The 17,041-nt window shown below is 44.6% G+C and overlaps 4 protein-coding genes across 10 annotated transcripts; 2 read left to right on the top strand and 2 right to left on the bottom strand.

Moving 5' to 3' along the window:
- On the bottom strand, positions 1-3,758 carry LOC122624486. 5 transcript variants are annotated; one of them, XM_043804069.1, is made up of 6 exons: positions 3,490-3,755; positions 3,217-3,397; positions 1,638-3,143; positions 872-1,105; positions 610-757; positions 1-131 (listed from the first exon to the last, which is right to left on the bottom strand). In XM_043804069.1, exons 1-5 carry the CDS (start codon positions 3,501-3,503, stop codon positions 635-637), a joined length of 2,058 nt encoding a protein of 685 aa, XP_043660004.1. In that variant the 5' UTR covers positions 3,504-3,755; the 3' UTR covers positions 1-131; positions 610-634. The 5 variants fall into 5 exon arrangements, 4 of the variants coding, with proteins under 4 accessions (XP_043660004.1, XP_043660002.1, XP_043660003.1 ...); XM_043804067.1 differs by having other exon boundaries at positions 3,217-3,400; positions 3,490-3,751; XM_043804068.1 differs by lacking the exon at positions 1-131 and having other exon boundaries at positions 409-757; positions 3,217-3,400; positions 3,490-3,751.
- Positions 3,759-4,475: 717 nt separating this feature from the next.
- Positions 4,476-11,787, top strand: LOC122623850. 3 transcript variants are annotated; one of them, XM_043803210.1, is made up of 4 exons: positions 4,476-4,621; positions 5,733-6,119; positions 9,506-9,810; positions 10,172-11,787. In XM_043803210.1, exons 2-4 carry the CDS (start codon positions 6,037-6,039, stop codon positions 10,906-10,908), a joined length of 1,125 nt encoding a protein of 374 aa, XP_043659145.1. In that variant the 5' UTR covers positions 4,476-4,621; positions 5,733-6,036; the 3' UTR covers positions 10,909-11,787. The 3 variants fall into 3 exon arrangements, with proteins under 3 accessions (XP_043659145.1, XP_043659144.1, XP_043659146.1); XM_043803209.1 differs by having other exon boundaries at positions 5,730-6,119; XM_043803211.1 differs by lacking the exon at positions 4,476-4,621 and adding an exon at positions 4,688-4,820 and having other exon boundaries at positions 5,730-6,119.
- A 17-nt stretch (positions 11,788-11,804) lies between these two features.
- Positions 11,805-12,931, bottom strand: LOC122623851 (tRNA methyltransferase 10 homolog A). Its single transcript, XM_043803212.1, has 2 exons — positions 12,086-12,931; positions 11,805-12,025 (listed from the first exon to the last, which is right to left on the bottom strand). Exons 1-2 carry the CDS (start codon positions 12,831-12,833, stop codon positions 11,805-11,807), a joined length of 969 nt encoding a protein of 322 aa, XP_043659147.1. The 5' UTR covers positions 12,834-12,931.
- Positions 12,932-13,427: 496 nt separating this feature from the next.
- LOC122623938 (uncharacterized protein C18orf19 homolog A) lies at positions 13,428-15,310 on the top strand. Its single transcript, XM_043803336.1, has 3 exons — positions 13,428-14,110; positions 14,172-14,317; positions 14,568-15,310. The coding sequence occupies exons 1-3, from the start codon at positions 13,680-13,682 to the stop codon at positions 14,717-14,719; spliced, it is 729 nt and encodes a 242-aa protein (XP_043659271.1). The 5' UTR covers positions 13,428-13,679; the 3' UTR covers positions 14,720-15,310.
- Positions 15,311-17,041: the final 1,731 nt, after the last annotated feature.

The raw sequence follows: 17,041 nt of genomic DNA, 5'->3' as shown, positions 1-17,041 counted from the left end.
CGCTTCAAAAGTTCCGTTTGTTTTGGCAATCCGCCGCAACTTTCAAGGCGAATTCGTCTACAAAGCTCTGCACCGTTTCGAAAGCTTGGCGGCAAAAAAAAAACCAAGCGTGCTTTTGCCAATCAGCTGTTCTGCAAATCAGAAAAAATTTAAGGTATTAGAAATTAATACAAATCTTTTGGCTGTTCAACAAAAATGGATGTATCTTAAATACTTTTATAGAGTTTACTAAACTTCTGACTAAAATTATTGAATGCCTTAGGAACATTTGGCTTTTCAAGATAGCAAGTAGTATATTTTGTGGTTACCATTGCTTATCAATCGAGGGAGTAAACTTTTATCTAGTGAATAGTTATATCTAGTGACTATACCCCTGGAATTTAAGTAAAAAGTCTTCACCGCCCCGAATCTTAGTATTTAGATATATTTCCTTTCATTTCATTTTCCATTTTAGCTCAAATATAGATATTTCATAATATTAAATATAAATAATAAAAACGTAGAATGTGTGGTGAGAAAGTGGAAGAGGAGTACTTAAATACAGTTAAGATTTGCCAAGATGGGACAGGAATGCTTTTTTCATCGTTTCCGTTATTCGAGCAATCTAACCTACGAATTCCGATTCCGAATTGGATCAGCGATGTTTGAGGAGCTGTTTGGTCTTGATCCGCTTGCGATCCCGAGCGATGATCTCTATGCGGTCCTTTATGCTGGTCTGGAAGAAGATCAGGTGCAGGGTGCGACTGGCGGAGCAGAGCTGTTCGTAAAAGGAGTCAGAGGAAATAAGGAAAAGAGTAGTTAGTTCCCAATCCTGAAGCACACATTCCGTCGTCGTTTACAACTTTTACAACTGGACGAGTAAGCTACCCACCTGTTGAAGCAGTCGCGCCTTGAGGCGCAAGTTTGCAGGCTCCTCTGCATCCAGGCCATGTCCACAAGTTTCCAGGTGCAGGTTCAACACGAAGATCAGGGTGTCCCTGATGGTTTGGACAATTCGCTGCACTTGCTCGGTTGCAAAAAGCCGGCGGACCAAGAATCCTCGCACAGCTGCATTTATACGTGTGGCCGCCCACTGGCGCTCTTCCTGCTCCAGGTCGACGTGTTTCTGGCGGGGATCAGAGGCGAAATTAAACAGGGAACGAAGGCACTTGCTGAGTGGGTTAGTAATTAGGTTAGCTACTGGTGCTAGAGGTTTGGTCCCTCGATTTCCTCGCAGTCTTTGTTAAGGCACTTGGATAACTGACCACCTGGTTTGTTAGGGCTTCTTGCGCTGTTTGTGTTGGGCAAGAGGAAATAATGGAATGGAGTACAGGAAATAGATATTATAGATAATACGGGCAAGGTTTTCACTTTATATGGGATTAAAATACAAATTCAGCTGTTAGATTATTATCAATGGAAAATGGAAACACTAGGAAGCATTTCCCGGCAATGTCTAAAAAAGAATATCGTTCATGCTTTAGTGAAATAAATATGTAAATGTACGAAAATGAAATCAGGTCGTTTAAAGCTAAAGTAAAGTAGATTTAAAGAGAATTTCCAACAAGAGTTGCTGCTAATTTAGTATGGCAAAAATGAAAACCTTTGTGATATAGAAAGCAAATGAAATATCGCTTGAGTTCGCTTGAAACACTTACATTGCCCTGTCGCTTGGGCGGTGAGGCGCTTTTTGGTGATGCGCTTTTTGGTTGTGGAGTTCCCCTTTTCGCTATAGTGGAGCTATTTTTCACCGGGGAACTCTTCGGTCGTCCTGCTCCACCAGCAAGCTTCGCTGGTGATTTCATCACCACGCGGTCTGCAGGGGGGATCGTTTTCCGGGGACTACTGCCCACAGTTTGCGATCGTCGTCGGACAGCTTGGCCACTTCGCCTGGTATTGGTTAAGCTGCTGTTCCTGAGGGGCAACGATCGCGGTGTGCTGGGAGCACTGACCTCCTCCAGTGGCTGCGGTTCCGAGTCGTAGCCCTGTGATAGTTTCGGACTAAACAGCCTCTTCCGAGCGGAAGAAGGAGACGCCATTTGGCACATGTCCTCCGCCATCGTCAGAAAGTCATTCACATCCTGGTAGCTGCGCGGCGTGGCATATGAAAAGGGGGACATGGTAGGCGCGGGTGAGAAACGCTGCAGGTCTCCCGTACTGGTGCTTTGCGACATGAGACCGTCAGGATTTTCGTTGCCCGAGGAAACATCGATTTCAGCACACAGTTCCTCTATAAGCTGCCGCTGCTGATTATAGAACTGGGCCTGCATGCGACGACGTTCCTCCTCCTGGTGGATGACCAATTGATTCATCCGCTCCCGATGGCCACGCAGATAGTTACGCACTCCTGCCTTCCGACTGGCTTCCAAAGCGCCGTGCTCGTCTAGCGCCCGTTCTATTATACGCTCCACCTCGCGATCCCGGCTGGAGCAGCTGCTGCCGGCGGCTGTGGTGTTAGTGGCGATGGTGGTTTTCGTTGTGCGGCTAGAGTTGCTATTGTTGCTATTGTTACTATTGTTGCTTTTGTTGCTGCTGATGCTCCTAGCACTACGGTTCACCCGCTTGGCCTGAGACTCGATGGTCTGCCTCTGGAAGTTGGCCAAACTCTGGCTGGGCTTGATGGCCAGGGCCTCCCTCTGCATGTGCTCTACGAGAACTTGAGAGGGCTCCTCCAGCGTGAAACTTCTCGAGCGCTGAAAACTAGCTGGTTCTGCGAGTGGACTGTCGATCTCGTTTGCCCTTGAATCCTGATGCTGCTTTCGCTGGTCCGCTGCTTCGGCTAACGCAGGACTTGTGCCCAAGATCCTCTTGTCTGGAACTTTGGGCAGCAGCTTACCCAGACCCGACTGCTCGAACTGCAGGATACGATCGGTAATGCGATTGTGCCGTCTTGGGGAAGTGTTGTCTATTGGCTGTACAAGCGGCTGAGGCGTGGGAGGATCCACCTGTATGGTGGGCAGCTGTATGCCCAAGTGAAGAGTCTGAGGCCGAGCCTGGCCCCGTGTGCTGTCATAGATGAGCGTCTCTGTCTGCTGTAGCTGCGAAAGACTTCTCCGACTGGCCATGTCGGTTCCCGCCGAGTGTCTGGTCAGGCGGTACTGCTCCTCAAGCTTTTCCGCCATCTGGCGGGCCAGCTGCACCTCGCGCCTCTTAGCGCTCGTCATCTGGAACAAAGCAAGAGGGTTACGCCTGAGTACACTGAGTTACGGCCACTCCCCGGCCGAGAATTCAAATCACCAGCGGTGGCAGTATGGGCTGCCCGTCCAAGCGGAACCGAAAGGAGACAGTGTCCATGGAACTGGAGCCACTGCCTTGGGAGGGGGCGCTGCAGATCGATATGGTGGTCGTGGCCGTTGGTGTGGTGGCCTCGCTCTGGCTACGGCTCAGCTCAACTGCAGCCAGCAGCTGCTCCATTGCCCTGCTAAAATGGAGAAGCCACCAGATTGGGAAAAAGCAGCATTTAAAAGCCCGTAAGCAACCGTGATCTATAAAATCCCATGGTCCACTCACCACGTCGCATCCATTGGTGTTTTGCTACTGGGAATTTTCGTTGGGATGTCTAAATGTCGGGAAGGCTTCTCAAAGGCAGCTAAACCTATTTGTTTTGTTAAAATTCGTTCAGTGTCTGCTATGTTTCAGTTGCCATTAGAGATGACGATGGCACTCTAGAGCCCTCGACTTCCCGCCAAAAATTGGGAAACCTCTAAAGAGAGCACATTAAATTAAAAAAATTAAGCCCCAAATCGTGAAAGCTTTGCATGTAGTTTGTAATTTTTCTTTCGCGAATCGCACTTGCTTCTTAGAGCCACTTGGAACGCATTTTATGCAGGGAAATACATATAATTTCAAACGGCGATTCAAAACTCACACGAAGTCCATGCAACCATGAAATCAGTTATCGATAACATGATATCACCACCATATTTGAAAGTTGCGTTTCTAGTAAAAATATAAGAAATGCACAGAGTTTTAAGTAGCAAACAGTTTTAGGATATTATGTTTGTGTGTTCTGGAATATATGGGGTGTTCCCAAAGTCATTGAATTTCGAACTTAAGTGGTGTATTTCGTATGCTTCATTGAAATTTGCTGAAAATTAAAGTAAATATATTCTGCGATTTCCACAATTGTTCAATTGAAATGAGTTGAATCTTTGAACTCAACAACAACTTTCAGCAATTGAGCTAACGAAATAAAAGTTTTTACTTTAGCGAATTATCATAATTGCTCATCGAAACTCATCTCATTAGAGTTTAAAATTCAACATTTCTATGTTCAGAAGACAAGTGCACAGGGCTAAACTGCTACTTTAGTGGATCGATTCAACAACATTTTGAACAGCCTTGGTGCTTATATTGGTTTGTTTTGCTTTTATTGGTTTTTAACCAACTAATTTGAAACAGCTGACAAACAGCTGACCGAACTCAACAGTTTAGTAGATGGTTATTGCAACTGGTGTGGTATTTTGTGGTATTTGCTTTTGCGCCGGATGGTATTTGCTATCGTTCTGCGCGCGGTCACATTCACTGAATGTGTTTTTCATTGCGCTGGTTGTTGTTGTGGCGCGATCGAATTTGTTTGGAATTCGGAAGTCAGCATAATATTTTCGAAAGTCTTTTTGGATACAACCAGCAAAACCGAAAAGTATGAGAATTTTGTAAACGCTTTTATATGTCTGTGCTCGTTACATCGCTTGCATTCGCTTGTGTGCTGTTGTCTAGTTACAAGACGATCGAAAATCGTTTTCGCCGAGAACGTGCAGAAAACTGAGTTGTACCGAAATTATGAATTACTTGCGGTTTAGATTGCTCCAGTTTTCTCCCTTCAAAATTGCGTTGTAAATGTATGTAAAGAGTGCGTGTAGTCGTGTGTGTGTGTGCGTGAGATGGGGGTGTTATTTTTGTGCAAAAATAGGTTTTAGCAGCTTTTTCTTTGTTTTTTAAGTGGAATACAAAGCCATTTTTACCCTTAACCGTTTTAACGCCCCCTTTTCCCTAATAAAAATACGGTAAAAGTGCAGGGAAAACAAAAACAAAATGCGCCAAGTTTCGCACATATGTGTGTACATATGTATATGTATATACACACGCTGAATGTGTTGTGTTTCTGTGTTGTTGTTTTTTTTTTTTGTATCATTCTGCGACGCAATTGAAAAAGACATCGAAGGCCAAACAACTTTGCTTTTTATACGTTTTTGTATAGCTCTAGTTGTTGTTGCTGCTATGTTGGGCGTTAGTTTTTGGCTCCGTTTTTGTTATTATTATTATTATTACAAGTTTTCCACGCGCTCCGCTCTCTGTTTCTCTCCCACATGCTTGCTATCGTCCTCTCCCACGCTGCAGTGCCATCTCACTTGCACACAGCCGGTGAGCCAAGCAGTAAACAGCAACGACAATATAACAACAACAACAGCGGCGACAATAAAAGCAAAACAAGGGAATAAATAATAAAGAAAAACAGGCTACTTCGCGGAATAAGTTGATAAAATAAGTATTTCGAATTGAGTGGTTAATCACTGGTGGAAAAGTCGCAATTCCAATGCCACCTTTTCCATGCTGCACAACGCAGTTTTCTTTGTTTTTAATTGTTTTCCATTTGCGAAAAACAAGTGCGCTGGTGTTAGTGAGACAGGCCCTCAAATGCCAGAAAAACATGCAAAACAGGCAAAAACATTTTGGTAAATTGCCATGTAGCCGAAATATTGCTCATGCAACAGTTATATGTAAATATTGTTATTTTATTTTCTACGCAGCAGTCGCGGATTTTCAACAAAGAGCAAGCATAGAGAAGGAATAGAGGAGGGCAAGGACGAAAGCAAAGAGAGCTAAACCCCAAACCGTTACTCTGCCCATGCGCACAGCTGACCTAGAACCTGGCCTAACGGTAAACCGATTGTGTCTGGACAACAAGCGGAAATTGACAGCGAACCGGAACCGGAAGTCGCCTAGAATAGCGGAGCGGAAAGGAAACCAGCCCGCCATCTGCGGGAGCCGAAAATCGAAATCACAGCCCACAAAGGCGATTCGCAAAGTGTTATCTTGCTGCTACGCTCACACAAAATGTTCCAAGTCCTGCCCCGTCCGTCAAGGTCCACGCTCCACTGCGGAGCGGCAGCCGTGGTCACAGTCATCCTAATGGCATGGTAAGTCGAAAGTAGAAATCTTCAAAACAAAGAAATCTTAATCTTAACCTATTCTAAGCCCATATTCACAAAGCCGAGCCACTACAAATTCACCATTCAGTTGAATCCATGGTCACAAAATGACGTTTGGATAGACACATTTAAAATTCATTGACAAATTACAAAGTTATTAGTACTAAACTGGTAAAAGTTTAGTGGTTTTTGGAGGGCTTTGCAACGTTAAAGTTAAAAAGAAATCCATAGCTCTATTTTGGGGATTTAGACAAAAAATGAAACACAATATAATTTGTGGTCTTTCGGACACGTCGTCCGTTTTTGGAAATGTGAAGCATGTACATATGTACATTTATTAAATACCGATAGCAGCACTGTGATTTGTGTTAAACGTTGACAATTGTCGGCGGGTGTTAAGTAGGCCAGTAGTCCCTATAAATAGCGAGGATATATGTATGTATGCTTTCACATTAAGGCCTATAAGTACTTTACGCACTAAAATATTTTCATTTTAATTGGGTCGGGCGAGTCCGAATTTCTTCCCAGCCATTTCAGTCTCATTCCCATTGAAAGAAAGCTGCGCAGCAAAGTGAATAAGTAAAATATACTGTGTAAAATCGTATGGTCGGCGACACAAGCCAAGTTGTGGAGCTGTGGGAAGGAAAGAAAGAACCTCGTCGCGTGGCCAATTCCGAGCTGAAAGTTGCAATGTTTTATTTTCGGAATATATGTATGTGCGCACATATAAAGATTGTTCCACATATGTAAAAGCGAACCGAAATGAAGCTCGTGTGCATGCACATGCCATTCAAACACACCTATGGCCACAAGCGTAGAGCTCGCATTGGAAAAGCTACTGAAATTGGCATCTCAGATTGTGGTGCTTTTGCAATTGATTTTTCTGAGAACTGTGTTTAGTGAATCCCAAAATATAAACGTTTCTGTAATTTTAAAACAGGTTAATGTGCAATGCAACTAAAATCGATTACTATATATTTATCAGACTAAGCAATTTTTAAAAGTAGGAGTATAACTTGCTTATTTGCGCACTTGTTAAACTGATAAAAAGTGTACCAATTTCCGTTCATTTCGCTGATTATAAATCAGTTCTATTGACTTAGGCTCAGTTGTAGGTTGTTGTGTGTATGCCGGCGATCTTTTGTACGTGCTTACACCTTCGTTTTAGCTGACTGAAAGGCCCCCCTCCTCGCCCCCGCCGCGCCGTCCTTGCTTTATATAAATACTTGTGTATGTATGTATATACATATATGTATAATACTTTTACATAAAATGTCACTCCATGCCCATGCACACCGACCACTCCTCCGCCCATTTAAAGCGTTCTGTGTGGCGCAATTAACCAAAACAGAATTAAATGAAAAACACAGCATGAATGCACGCAGCCGTTTCGTAGATACAACTCTATGCGATGGATAGTGTATTCGCAAGATGCATTTGTATTCGGGAAACCCAATTCGATCGATTCACCCCGTCAAATAGGGTTGCTATCTTTATTAAGCCGAGTTCTTGCACAGATTACGTTGGTTACTATTTCCCGTCACTGTTCGGGGAATCCTGTGCCCAAGTATTTCATATAATAACGTCTGTGTACATACATAGCTGCATGTCACCGTGCTTTTGGGCGGGTGTCCACTGTGCCAGCGAGAACATTTACGACCATGCAACGCTCTCCGCATCCGTATCTAAACGCGACAATTGCGCCATTGTGGCTTTCTGCTTTTTTAGCCTTTCCACTTGTGCCCCAATGGCTCCCAGCCACAATTACTAAACAGAAATACGTCGAGGCAGTGATCGAAAGGCAACAATAGCAGCAGTGTCATGCCATTCCACTGCGGCACATGCACTAGATCAGTGGAGCGTCCGAGCCGAAAAAAAGCGCTGACCACTCCAAAACTGGCCGCCAACGTCCCCACGCACCGCCCTCCCATCCACATCAACATCAACATGAATCCAAAGTGCGAATTAGCAGCGAAACAGCGAGATAATTAATTAGACGCTTTTCAAGAGCAAAACAAGTCGTCAGCGTTTCGTAGGGCGGGCAAATAAAAAACAAGCAAACAAACACCAGGGCACAGCAAAGTCAAACGAAAACAAAAACACACGATAGAGTCAGGCGGAAAATGATACGATATACACTGGCGAAAATTCGCGAAGATGGTTATTTCGTTCTGAAAGAAAACCTCAAGTCGACCCTATATGAGAGACATTAAGTTGTAAGTTCTTTTGCAAGCAGATCATTTGCACACAATCTTTTTTTTAAATCGCCAATTTTCGTACTTGGAAAATGACGCTTGTTTGGTGTTTTTTATAACGTTGTTGGCAAGGATTTTTTCTCAGTGTATGGCAGATAAACAGCACCCGGGCCATAAATCAACCAATCGTAACACCGAAGCCAATAATACCCTCCTAGTTTGGGAGTTCATTTCGAGTTCCTGTTAGTGAGAACCGAGCGGCGCTTGAATAATTTATGAGTCAGCTGGCAGGCAATAGCCCAACTACTGCTACAGTGGGCCCTCTTTCCGGCGGATGGGTGGTGCGTAGTTGTATAGTTCGATAGTCCGATGTGCTGAGAGGCAGAACCTGAAGATCCGCAGAGGGGAAACCCGATCGATGGGCGATCATTGCCTTCGTCAGCTATCTGGAATTTGCTAAACGTTTGTTTTGTGTTTTCACTTTGCACAACTTGTTGGCGGCAGCAGTGCGATTCAGTAGTGTAATCGAGAATCCAAATAAAAATGGCCTTGCCATTAATTTGGTCTTTAATAATAATATATAGGCATCAAATGTTACAATAAATACAACTTGGGGTTGGTAAATAATAATGATATATAAATATGTACTTTAAATCTCCACGGGTTTAGATAGCAAGAAATGCCAGCAGTGAGAGTTCAAATTAATTGAAACCAAACCAATGGGCTGCCCATCCGTTGGTAAAACATACTATGTATATGTATAAAAACACATTTTTTCAATAATAACGCACGGAGCTGTGATGTTTGGCCTTAAAGTCGAGATACGCACTGTAGAAGCGTTCTGCCGTTTAATGGAAACGAAATGTCCGAAAATACGAAAATACGCTGCTCGGCCGACCAGGTTTGACCAGCTTTTTGCTTCTTTTTTGGGAGAGGAACTGGGTACGCTTCTGCTTCCTGCTAGAACATGTTTCGCCACTCGCTGGCGGTTATTAATTATTGCCCTAAACATTTGCAAACGTAATAGACTTCATCGCGTTTTCGGGCTATCTCTGGCAGTAGCTGGCGAGCCTTTGTCCCCTGTAGTTCGGCTTCATCTAAATATTCTAAATATAGCTATAAATATATCATATATCCGCTTAAAATCAACCAACTCGACGTGCGCTGTGATCGTTCCAGGGTCCGACCGCTGGGCGTGCTGTTCCTGGGACTACTTGGCTACTGGATCTACTGGACACGCTGCAGCTTCCGCGTTGTGCCCACGGACGAGCTGCGCGGCAAGATCAACACCTGGCTGCAGAGGATCGACGACTGGCGCCACAGCAGTCCCAGCATGTTCTGCTTGGCCAGCAGCGGTTGTCTGGGCACCCTCGCAGTGCTCGGACATCTTATCTCCGGCTCCACGCTGGTCCTGACCATCCTGGTCGTCTCCGCCCTCGTCTCCACCAAGTACAACTTCAAGCTGCTGAAGATCGAGCACAGGGGTGAGTCGTCCTCCAGAGGTCATGGGCATGTTGTGGGTGTTAGTCGGGGAAAAGGTCATGTTTCGCATAGAAAGTTATAACTTATCCGCAGGATGCCAATTTTGATTCAGGATGCCAATTTCAATTCAGGATGCCATTTTGTTGTCGACTTGTTGATGTTGGATTCGGAAATAACTGGTATCGATTAAGGCAACTTTGTTTAAATGATTTTTGGCAATTTTGTATTACCACTTCTCACTTACCACTTCTCACTTCAACCAAAAGCGGCATCCCTATTGCGGCATAATTTCAAATATAACAAAATAATATTATTTTTGAGTATCACAATAGTTTGTAAATTAAAAGTGTGTTGTTTCCGCAGACTTCCAGTGGTCGGAGAAGCTGAACTACAACAACTTGGAAGCCGAGGCAGAGGATGAGTTTCTGCCGGACGTGAACGAGTCGAATCTGTTCGTGCTGGAGCGGGCCAGCGATGTGGCCACCATCAGTTCGCCCACCGAAGCCAATGACGAGGATGATGACGAGCGCAGCGACGACATACCGTCGGAGCTCCTTATCCCGGATGTGATACCCGAGATTGATGAGCACTCCACCGACGAGGACGATGAACTAGCCCCTCTGGCGGCGAAGAGGCAGGAGAAACCGCAGCAGCAGCAGCAGCATCAGCAACTGGCCAAGGAGACCGAGGATATGAACTTCCGAAAAGGCCACTTCAAGCGCGACTCATCGTTGTCCACCACCTCCTCCTCGTCGGAGGAAAGCCTGTCCAAGGGGCTGCAGTTCCCCGATCACACCACCGTAGATGCCAGTGGCAACCCTCAGTTGCGCCAGATAACCGCTGGACCGGATGCCGCCGGCGAGCTTGTGGCCCTGGCCGTGAAAACCCAGGCTCAGGCGTTGCTGGCCAACAGCGGGAAGCTGCTGCCCAGCCTTGTCTCCGGCCTGGTGCAATGGGGAGCAGGTGGTGCTGCCGCAGCCGGTCCCGTCGGCGATGAAACAGATGCAAGTCGAGATCGCGACCAGCAGCGCATTGTCACCGCCTTGGATTCGTCGGACGAGAGCGATTTTGAGATACTCGAATCGGATGACTTCAAGTAAAGATTGGATCAATGCCAAATCGGCGATCGGTCCGATTTGTCGTATTATAAAGCTATTATCTTAACATACATATGCATACACACATAGAACTCAACAAATCGACAGACAAACGGACAAACAGACAAACGGACAAGAAAACAGACGACGCCAACGATTGGAGCGGTTCTATTTTCCCTGGTGGAGATCAGTTATATATTTTGCTATACACTAGTGCTATATATACATATATACTAAACTAATCATCCAAAACTATCCTAAAGTTAAGCCAAAAGTTTCCCTATTTTTCATTTCCTTTATCTTGCTTTGTACATTTTTGTTTATTACTATTTTACTTTATGACTTTAGTTTGTATTTGTATTTGTCCTTTGTGTTTATCTACTGACCACAAGCAGAAGCAACAACGAGCGACGGCACGCAACTTGTACATATATACTACAGATACACTTACCTATATGTATGGTTTATATTGATGTCGCTGTGAGGGCGCTAAGTTACTTAATCTGAATCCAAATCAAAAGCCTGAAACAGCAATGAGAAAACCAAAAAAAAGTGGCAAATAAGAAACGCAAGCAAAAACATTAAGACATTTTGGTTCGGTGCTATCTTAAAACGCATTCGCCATATAACGTAACGTGCACAAATCACTTCAGCAATATACAGAATCAGAAGACGTTATCCCCGTTTTGGCGACTTGGCGCTGGCCATCATTGTGCGTTGTAAAACATAAATTAAACATTAAATCCAGTAACACACTTTTTTTGTATTCTTAATATTATTTGCGCTATGTATTTTAAGTTATGATTTAATTTGCGAAACAAAACTAAATGTGATTTTGTAAAAACAAAAGAAACTGAAATAAAAATCAAAAAGACCTCGAAATGCGATGTCGACTGTTGTCAACTGTCCAAAGTATGGGATTCGATTTCAAACTCGATGGCGGTTTCAGTGGGGTTCCTTGACTCAGCTTCCTGTTTCTCGTCCTTCTGCTCCAGATCCTGACCCGGCTCATCCTTTTTCTCTGTGATTTTCGCCTTGGCTCCCTTGCGCATGGGAATCGTGTCCAGTATGGCCGCAGTCCAGTCCTGACCGGCAGCCACCTTGGTCAGCAGCTCAAAGACTGGAAGAAATACGGTATGAATAGCAATAGTACTGAACAATGAATTAACACACCACATACCGTGGTAGGTGCTGAGCACGGCCCTGGTCTTCATGTCCACGTGCTCGCTAAGAGGGAGACGGGCGGTGGTCAAGCCCGCCTCCGTGGCCCTCGAGTGGCACAGGCCCTTGAAGTGATTGTGGTCCACCAGGCCCCCGATGACGTAGGTGCAGCCGGGCTGCAGCTTGTCCAGCACCCGATCCGACTCGCAGGTGAGGTAGACCAGTTGGCTGCGGTCAAAGACATCGGCGTGCCCGCGATCAAAGTGGTACTGCACGTGCCAGTTCTCCCAGCCGTCGTTCTTCTTGAACGACTCGTGGATGTGGCCGTTGCGCCGAATGCCTGTGAAGTGCAGTTTGCCCGGCTGCGGGCTGCGCCGATTGATGGTGTAGATGCGGAGGCACTGCTTCACGCACTTGGCGATGTCCCGCTCCTGCATCAGATCATCGTAGTCAAGATCAATAGCAACCGAGAGGCCAGACTCTCCGCCTTCTGCCACCTGGCGTTTCTTGAGCTCCTTGCGGGAGGGGCCCGTCCGGAGGGGAAGACCCAGCTCCTTGGCCTCCCGGCGCTTCTGCTTTTTCTTCTCACGCTCCCGTTCGCGACGCAGCTTCCGGAGTTCGGCAAACTCCGCCAGCTTGCGCTGCTTCTTCAGTTGATTTTTGCTCAGCGGCGTTCCGGGCGTCGTGCCCGGGCAATTGCTTAAGCTGAGCACCGCCGGGGGCAGCGCCAGGGGCACCTCCTTAGGCCCCTGTTCCGTCGTGTCCATGGATTAAGTTAGCAACTATGTAAAATAGTTTAATTTGAGTGGCATGGAACCGAATATCGCAAACAGCTGATTTGACAGCGTATTCAGCGTGCTCCGCCTAACAGCGCTGCTGTGGGTAACAGCACTCTGTTACGCTAGCAACATGATTGAAAACCGATTCCAGCTAGAGTCCCGTTATTCCATTGTAATTTTTGAGCTATTTTAAAATTTTGCATGTATGTACAAACAACATACATACATACTTAATATTAGACATAAAGAAGATTTCGAAATTCTGTCAATGTCTTACAATACTCGTACAACCGGGTCGACGATTTTGGAAAGAAACCGAGAAATCTTAGTGTTGAGATCCGTAGCTTGGATTTGTAATTTGTCGACGGTTATAAATATATCATTTGGAGTACACCCTAAAATATACGTGTTTCTTCTTTTAGTTCAGATAAAACCATTTCGGGTCCATCACCGATTTTCAAGAACTCAGCAATTCGTTAGTTGGCAAACACAAACGCGCAAAATTTAAGTGAACTTGAAGCTTTTAGCTTAAATGCCCACTATCACCAGCCCTGTTACTTAACATCCAGTGCTTTTTCAGTTATCGAAAGCCGATAACCCGATGACTGCAGCAGGCCAGGTGAAATCAGAAGATATTTAATAAACTTCATTGAGCCGGCTCTGCGTGGGAACGTGCGTGTGAAATAGTCGGGAGAATAGCCCGGAGAAGCTGACGAAGCAACTGGTGAATCTTGAGTCGCTGCTAGCAGTAGAAGCGAACCCTCTGCGAAGACCAGCCGTGCACGTTGCACATTGCTTAATTTCTGGACGGGATTGTCCAATCCAGTGTCAACCATGGCAACAGTGGCCCTACTGTCGCGGCAGCGCTTGCTCGCCTGCTCCTTGCGGCTGTTTGGTGGCGCCCACTCGAGGTGCCTGTCGGCGATGTCCGGGAACAGGACAACCAGTCTGGCTAGCGATTCCTGGGCTCTCGCGAGTCGCCGAAACCTGCTCCTGCCCACCGTCACCATCCGCTTCAACCACAAGTCGGCGAATCCAGCGGCGGCGGCGGCACCAGCGCCCGCGGTTAACGACCCGTCCGCCGGCGACAAGGATGTGAGGGCCACCAATAGCACCACCTCCAGCGACCTCTTTGGCGAGGCGGCTAACATGGGTCTGTTCGCCAAGTTCAAGCACATGTACAAACAGTACTGGTATGTGCTCATTCCGGTGCACGTGCTCACGTCGGTGGGTTGGTTTGGAGGCTTCTACTACCTGTCCAAAAGGTGCGTACCCGAACTCAGAAGCTGCTCCTTTATATTGCTATATAAATCCCTCCTATCGCAGTGGCGTCGATGTGCCCGCTTTGCTGCAGTACGTTCACTTGAGCGAGAACATCATTGAGAAGGTGCAGGGCTCGGATATGGGCCACTACGCCATCGCCTATCTCTGCTATAAAGTGGCCACCCCCCTGCGCTACGCCCTTACTCTGGGTAAGCTTCAGATTCTCTACAGATTCAAGAATCATTACAGCGGCAACGTTGATGCGAACTACATCAGGACTTTGTCAATTCCAAAACGTTTTCCTTTAGAAAAGATTAATTTCACAATATCAATTGAACGAATTGCATACATAACTAAATTCCAACCTACTGAAAAAGTTATTTTTTAATATCTTTGTTACAAGGGAAGATAACCGGAGTTCCTTACCACTTAATCTCATCCTCTTCATCGCTTTTTCAGGTTGCACCACCGTATCCATTAAGTACCTGGTGCAGCACGGCTACATCAAGCCCATGCCCACCAAGAGCGAGCTAATCAAGATGTACGAGGACAAGAAGGCCACTCGAGCCAGCGCTAAGGCAGACAAGGCAGAGAAGGACGAGAGTAAATGATCCTCGGCCACGGGCGAGGACATCTCCACTTCGGCGGTGTCGTTGCCTTTGCCGCAGTCACAAGATCCTAAACCGCCGCCACCGCTGCTGCCACTGTCAATGCCCCAAAGGATCGGCGACCAGCAGCGACCGGCCGCCGGCGAGCGGCGAGCAGTTGACCTGTTGTCTTTTTTGTTAAACTGCCGCCGTTCTTGCTGGCACTGGTGCTCAACGAACATAACTCTTGTCCGGAATCATAGTCGATCGCAGAAGCAGCAGCCGCCGCACTGAGCTACCGATGCATAAACGCCCACTACCACAGTCACAGTTAAATACCCGCCATCCCAACCACCCCACCCATCCCACGTATTCAGATACAGATACTCTTGGAGTTGCATATGTACTTTGCCTATAGTTTCTGCTGCAGTTACTAAACCGCTGGACGTCCTCAATAAGAAACCAAAACATATTTCACAAAGAAACCCAAAACACAGAGCCGCAGGACGTGGAGTTCAGTAGTAGTTATTTATAGATATATTTTGTAAATGTGAGAATGTTGTCGCAAACAATAACAACCTAACTTTTAAATTAAAATAAAAATAAAGTGAAGCAGAGCCTAAGTTCTGGGTGCAACCCTAATCGCCTGAACTGGGGTTCAAATTGTTGACAAATACAAATAATGAAATATTATTTTTATACCCGTTACTCGTAGAGTAAAAGGGTATACTGGATTCGTTGAAAAGTATGTAACAGGCAGAAGGGAGCGTTTCCGACCATATAAAGTATATATATCCTTGATCAGGATCAGTAGCCGAGTCGATCTGGCCATGTTCGTCTGTCCGTATGAACGTCGAGATCTCAGGAACTACAAAAGCTAGAAAGTTGAGTTTTCTGAAGGGGGATTGAAACATGTGAAAGATGCTATATCACAAAAGATTCAATAATATATTTTCGGTTTGGTTATGTGTTTGCCCAATTAATAGTATAAACACAAAACTATTCAAATATATTTTAGCTGTTGCTTTTAAGATATATTTATTGCACTCGTGCCCGATGAGATGAATATAACAGATTTTAGAATGTTTATTTTCAAATTGAATTTTTGCGTTTATTTTTCCGTTTTTCTCTTGGTGTTTTTAATGATTTTTTTGCTTTCCTTTTTAGTTTTTCAATAACGTTAGTAAAATATCCAACAATTATAATCGTAACTAATATTTAAGCCAGAAAAAGGAGTTGCACTTTTATACAAAGAAATAAATAATGTGTCTTGGTTACTTTTATTATCTTTCGTCCAAATTTCAGTGTGGTTTAGTTGTAGTTTGTAGTTTGTGTAGTTCTTCATGGATCTGTAGGAAACAAGTTACATTATGTACACATCCTGTTTCGCTGAGTGTAGGTGTAGGTGTTTGGGTGTTTTTCTCCATATCATTTACATAAATACAATAAATAAATAAATTACATAAGATATATTATATATGTAGGTATAAAAACAAAACAAGCAACAAAAATATATATAGCCAGTATAAGTAGGATTGCTAGGTTGTGGAAAAACGCTCGACTTAAACTACAAAATACGCACAAAATCCAACAAATAAAAAGTGTATTTCGTTAAGTGGTGGCTCAATACATAACTTTTCTTCTTTGAGACTAGTTTTGGTAGCTTTTCGCAAGCTAAACAAAATAAAAACACAAAATATGGTATAACATTAAAACGAACTTCGTAACGGTCTTTTGTACCCTGGGAAAATTCCCTGTTACTGGTTGGTGTCTTATTTCGGAAATCACCCTTTACTACATGGGCTTAATGGTTTTCTTGGTTGCTTGATTGGTTGGTTGGTTGTTTGGTTGGTAGGTGTCTTGGCCAAAGGATAACAATGGGTTTTTGGTGTTGTTGCTGGTGATCGTTTCTTTTTAAATTTTACTACTAGCAATTATCATAAGTACGTTTTCACAATTCAGATTTCAGCTTTACTTCGCGTCCCCTTTCATTAAATTGGTTGCTCGTTTATCAATTAATTAATATTACTTTCTTCTTTAGTAGCTAAAAAGCCATTTCTCTTAGCTACGGTGATTTTTGTGGTGCGATTGCGTTTTGTTTTTGTTTTTTTTTTTTGGGTTTGAACCGTTTTTAGTTTGCAGTGCTTATTGCAGTTAATTTTGTTTTGTATCTTTATGAAATATATTGCACAAGACGAATTGAAAATATATATTTAGCTTCCTTTCCCACGCTCTATTTTATTTGTTTATCTTTACACACAACCACAGGACACTTTCCTTCGGCAAACCAAAACCAATGGAGTCAATCAATAAGAAAGAGATAGAGTGACACGCGAAAAAGAGACA

The sequence above is a fragment of the Drosophila teissieri genome, chromosome X (assembly GCF_016746235.2).
Source record: "Drosophila teissieri strain GT53w chromosome X, Prin_Dtei_1.1, whole genome shotgun sequence".
NCBI lineage: Eukaryota > Metazoa > Arthropoda > Insecta > Diptera > Drosophilidae > Drosophila > Drosophila teissieri.
Note: the sequence above shows the minus strand (reverse complement) of the source record. Positions and strands in the feature narration are given on the sequence as shown.

Excerpts from the sequence above, each read along its gene's own strand:
- LOC122624486 (XM_043804067.1), bottom strand. Across the intron at positions 1,106-1,637 it reads CGCCCAAGCGACAGGGCAAT|AAACACGTCGACCTGGAGCA; the intron begins GTAAGTGTTTCA and ends GATCCCCGCCAG. Across the intron at positions 758-871 it reads AGGCGCGACTGCTTCAACAG|CTCTGCTCCGCCAGTCGCAC; the intron begins GTGGGTAGCTTA and ends TTTTACGAACAG.
- LOC122623850 (XM_043803210.1), top strand. The coding sequence starts at position 6,037 with ATGTTCCAAGTCCTGCCCCGTCCGTCAAGGTCCACGCTCCACTGCGGA. Across the intron at positions 6,120-9,505 it reads ACAGTCATCCTAATGGCATG|GGTCCGACCGCTGGGCGTGC; the intron begins GTAAGTCGAAAG and ends TGATCGTTCCAG. Across the intron at positions 9,811-10,171 it reads GCTGAAGATCGAGCACAGGG|ACTTCCAGTGGTCGGAGAAG; the intron begins GTGAGTCGTCCT and ends TTGTTTCCGCAG.
- LOC122623851 (XM_043803212.1), bottom strand. The coding sequence starts at position 12,833 with ATGGACACGACGGAACAGGGGCCTAAGGAGGTGCCCCTGGCGCTGCCC. Across the intron at positions 12,026-12,085 it reads CGTGCTCAGCACCTACCACG|TCTTTGAGCTGCTGACCAAG; the intron begins GTATGTGGTGTG and ends TATTTCTTCCAG.
- LOC122623938 (XM_043803336.1), top strand. The coding sequence starts at position 13,680 with ATGGCAACAGTGGCCCTACTGTCGCGGCAGCGCTTGCTCGCCTGCTCC. Across the intron at positions 14,111-14,171 it reads TTCTACTACCTGTCCAAAAG|TGGCGTCGATGTGCCCGCTT; the intron begins GTGCGTACCCGA and ends CTCCTATCGCAG. Across the intron at positions 14,318-14,567 it reads GCGCTACGCCCTTACTCTGG|GTTGCACCACCGTATCCATT; the intron begins GTAAGCTTCAGA and ends TCGCTTTTTCAG.